At 47.3% G+C, this 3029-nt stretch overlaps 1 protein-coding gene across 1 annotated transcript in view; it reads left to right on the top strand.

The window, feature by feature from the left end:
- Window positions 1-1341: 1341 nt before the first annotated feature.
- NKAIN4 (Na+/K+ transporting ATPase interacting 4) overlaps window positions 1342-3029 on the top strand; it is a gene marked incomplete at its 5' end in the record, with an annotated part of 24110 nt that continues 22422 nt past the window's right edge. Inside the window, 2 exons of the mRNA XM_010010111.1 lie at window positions 1342-1479; window positions 1946-2026. Coding sequence (XP_010008413.1) covers window positions 1342-1479; window positions 1946-2026 — 219 coding nt within the window. The remainder of the gene's footprint in view (window positions 1480-1945; window positions 2027-3029) is intronic.

Raw genomic sequence — 3029 nt, 5'->3', positions numbered from 1 at the left:
GGTTGGGTTGGCCCCGCCAGCCACTTGCATCCATAAATGCTTTCAGACATTACTGAAGCTCCGGTGCTTGGTCCCCAGCTGCCCTTTAAAAGTCAAGCCAGGAAAAGATGTCCTGTAGCTGATAGCACACAGCAGACTGTGATCACCCATGGTTAATATCTAATTAGTAGTTAAATTAATATTGACTATCGATGGTAAATGGTAATGATTTCTGTAGGTGAAAATAAATATGAAATGTCATAATGCAATCTCAGTGTACTACTATTGCCCTCCTCATTGCAGGGGGCTGGAACTAGATGACCTTTAGAAGTCCCTTCCAATCCAAACTGTTCTGTGATTCTATGGTTCTATGATAATTAAACACCCTTTAAATCTTCCCCTGGCAGAGAACTCTCTTGCTGTGCCTTAGCACTGGCTGGTCAATGGGGAGGGATTGTTTGCACTGTGTTAGTGAAGACAAGCAAAGAGGAGATCTCTGTGTGTAAGGCTGGGCACTGGGGAGAAACCTATAGGAATGGTTTTGCCCCTTCCATTCGCTGTTCCTCCTCTAGACATGGTATTTAAAGGCTGTGGGGATGTAGATGCTAGAAAGCAATTCCATGTTTCTTGCGCTCTTTCAGCTGTGTGTGTAACACAGCAGTTTAGATCCAGTGACCAGTTGTTGCCTGATGCACAAATGATGGCTACAGATGAAACCCACATCTTTAAGCAAGTATGATTGGAAAATCAGGCCCAGCACTTCAACAGCAACGGAGTTTTATTTCTAGGACATAGTTTTAGCTTGGAATCATGTATCAGTGCTGGAGAGGGAAACAGCCTGTCCTGAAAAACTGATGTGTGTGCAGAATTTCTTTACTGGATGGCAGCATTTTGTGCGGGGTGAAGGTGGAGGAGAGAGTTGCCTCCTCACTCTGACTTTGATGGATGTGTGCTGGAGAGCAGAAACATGAGAGGTGTCAGGAATGACAGAGCGATGCTGAAGGCTCTGACAAATGAGCTCTTGAAAGTCCTGCTGCAGCTATTTCAGCTTTATCACCCCTCTGCTCACCTCTGCCCACTGCCAGGGCCACCTCCCCACCGCAAAGTGCACAGGACACTGGAGCTCAGTTGGATGCCTTAGCTTAGCTGTTGGAGGAGAGGCGATGAGTACGAAGTGGAAGGGAGGGGGCATGTAGACACATGTTGTGTCCTACTGACCTGGTTCATAGGCAGTAAATGGCTTTGGGAATGGAGCAGCATCTTCAGCAGCTGCGGTGATCTGCTCAGAGAGCCTGTCACAACCTTGAGAATAAACAGCATGAGCCCAGAAGCTGTAAATCTCCTTTTCCTTCTCCCTTCCAGCTCGCTGCATTAGAGAGGCAAGTGTTCGATTTCCTGGGATACCAGTGGGCCCCTATCCTAGCCAACTTCCTCCACATCATCATCGTTATCCTCGGCCTGTTTGGCACTATTCAATACAGACCTCGCTACATAGTGGTGGTAAGTAATGCCCCTTTTGTTCACAGCCTTTGCTCTGGTGGGACACAGCATGTGATGAGGAACTGAGGAAACTCCTTGGGAAACCAGGCACGAGCACTGCAGACAGTAGCAGGAGGTGTCTGGCTGTGCTCAGGAGCACACTGTTCACTGTGCTGCACTTTTACTGTACTTACACCTAACCTGGAATATTACAAGTGGTACAAAAGTAACACCAAGACACTGTGCGAGATGCTGGACAAATGCATGGCAGGAGCTCTTCCACGCCCTCCACATTTCCACCCCTGCACCTCTAATGAGGCAAAGGACCATCTGCATATGGGAAACAAATAAAGGAAGAGAACAGGATCGCAGTGCTGACTCAGGGCATTTAACAACCCCGAGCTAGATCACGTATAGATAAACCAATTCCAGTGACTTCCTGATGTTTATTGCTTGTCTCTGTCCCCCTGTCCCCCTTCATTTTTAGTATGCCATCTGGACTGCGGTTTGGGTCACCTGGAACATCTTCATCATCTGCTTTTACTTAGAAGTGGGAGGGCTCTCAAAGGTGAGTAGACACAATGTGGATGAGTGTCCTGAGCTTGCATCAAGGGCAGTGGAGTTAGGCTGTGATTTAGTGGACGGGTGGTGCATCTCCTCTGGATGCGGCCTCAGAGCTGATGTGGTTTCCTTGTCCTAATTCTTCCTTCTTAAATGAAATGGTATTTATGGATGGCTGTTGGCCAGGGGTGGTGTGTGTTAATCTGGGAAGCTCTTTGAAGACTAAGAAAGCCAGGTATTGCTGTCTGCTTAATGAGGGCTGAGCCAGACATAATACAAACGGGAGGCAGACCCTAAATTAAGCCTGGGCTGCAAGCAATGAACTACCAAGTGCTGCTGGAGCTTAGCAAACTCGGAGTGATCACAGCTACAGGTTCATTTTGGAGCACTTCACATGTGGCCTAAATTCCAAGGTTGTAAATCTAAGTTGCAGTCATAATTGGAACTGCTCTACAGGGTTTTTTTATCAGGCAGCAAGAAGTCATGAGTGACAGCACAAATCCTTTGCAGATAAGAAAACGTAACTTCCTAATTCCTCAATTAATCTCCATTTCCCCTCTCAATTATCCACGGGAAGTTTGAGGGAGTTCTTGCCCAAAACAGCGATTGCTGATGGGCTGAAAGCTCAGCCCAAGAGCATCTCGGTGGTGGCTGTGACCAGCTGAAAAAGAACTTCATATAACTATTTAAATGTTGGCTTCATAACCTGCTCTGGGAGCATCTCTGACAGCCAGGGTTTGCTTCCAGCCAGCTGATCACTTGTGTTTCCTAACCCCAACCCACCCTGCAACACGTTGGTTGCTGTTTGCACTTCAAACAACACAACAAACCTCACTTTCTCCACTGCAGGGGAGCTTTATCTTATCACCTTGCCCTGTGCTGGGGCTCGCTTTAGCAAAGCCAGCACACAGAGAACCTTTATTTAGCCCCCAGGATGACGCTTGTGACTGGGGCCTTTTTTGTATACTAGAATTAGGCTGCAGTGTTGTTATTGGCTCAGTGGATTTCCC

This window comes from Nestor notabilis, unplaced genomic scaffold, assembly GCF_000696875.1.
Source record: "Nestor notabilis isolate BGI_N333 unplaced genomic scaffold, ASM69687v1 scaffold23212, whole genome shotgun sequence".
Classification (NCBI taxonomy): Eukaryota; Metazoa; Chordata; class Aves; order Psittaciformes; family Psittacidae; genus Nestor; species Nestor notabilis.
Note: the sequence above shows the minus strand (reverse complement) of the source record. Positions and strands in the feature narration are given on the sequence as shown.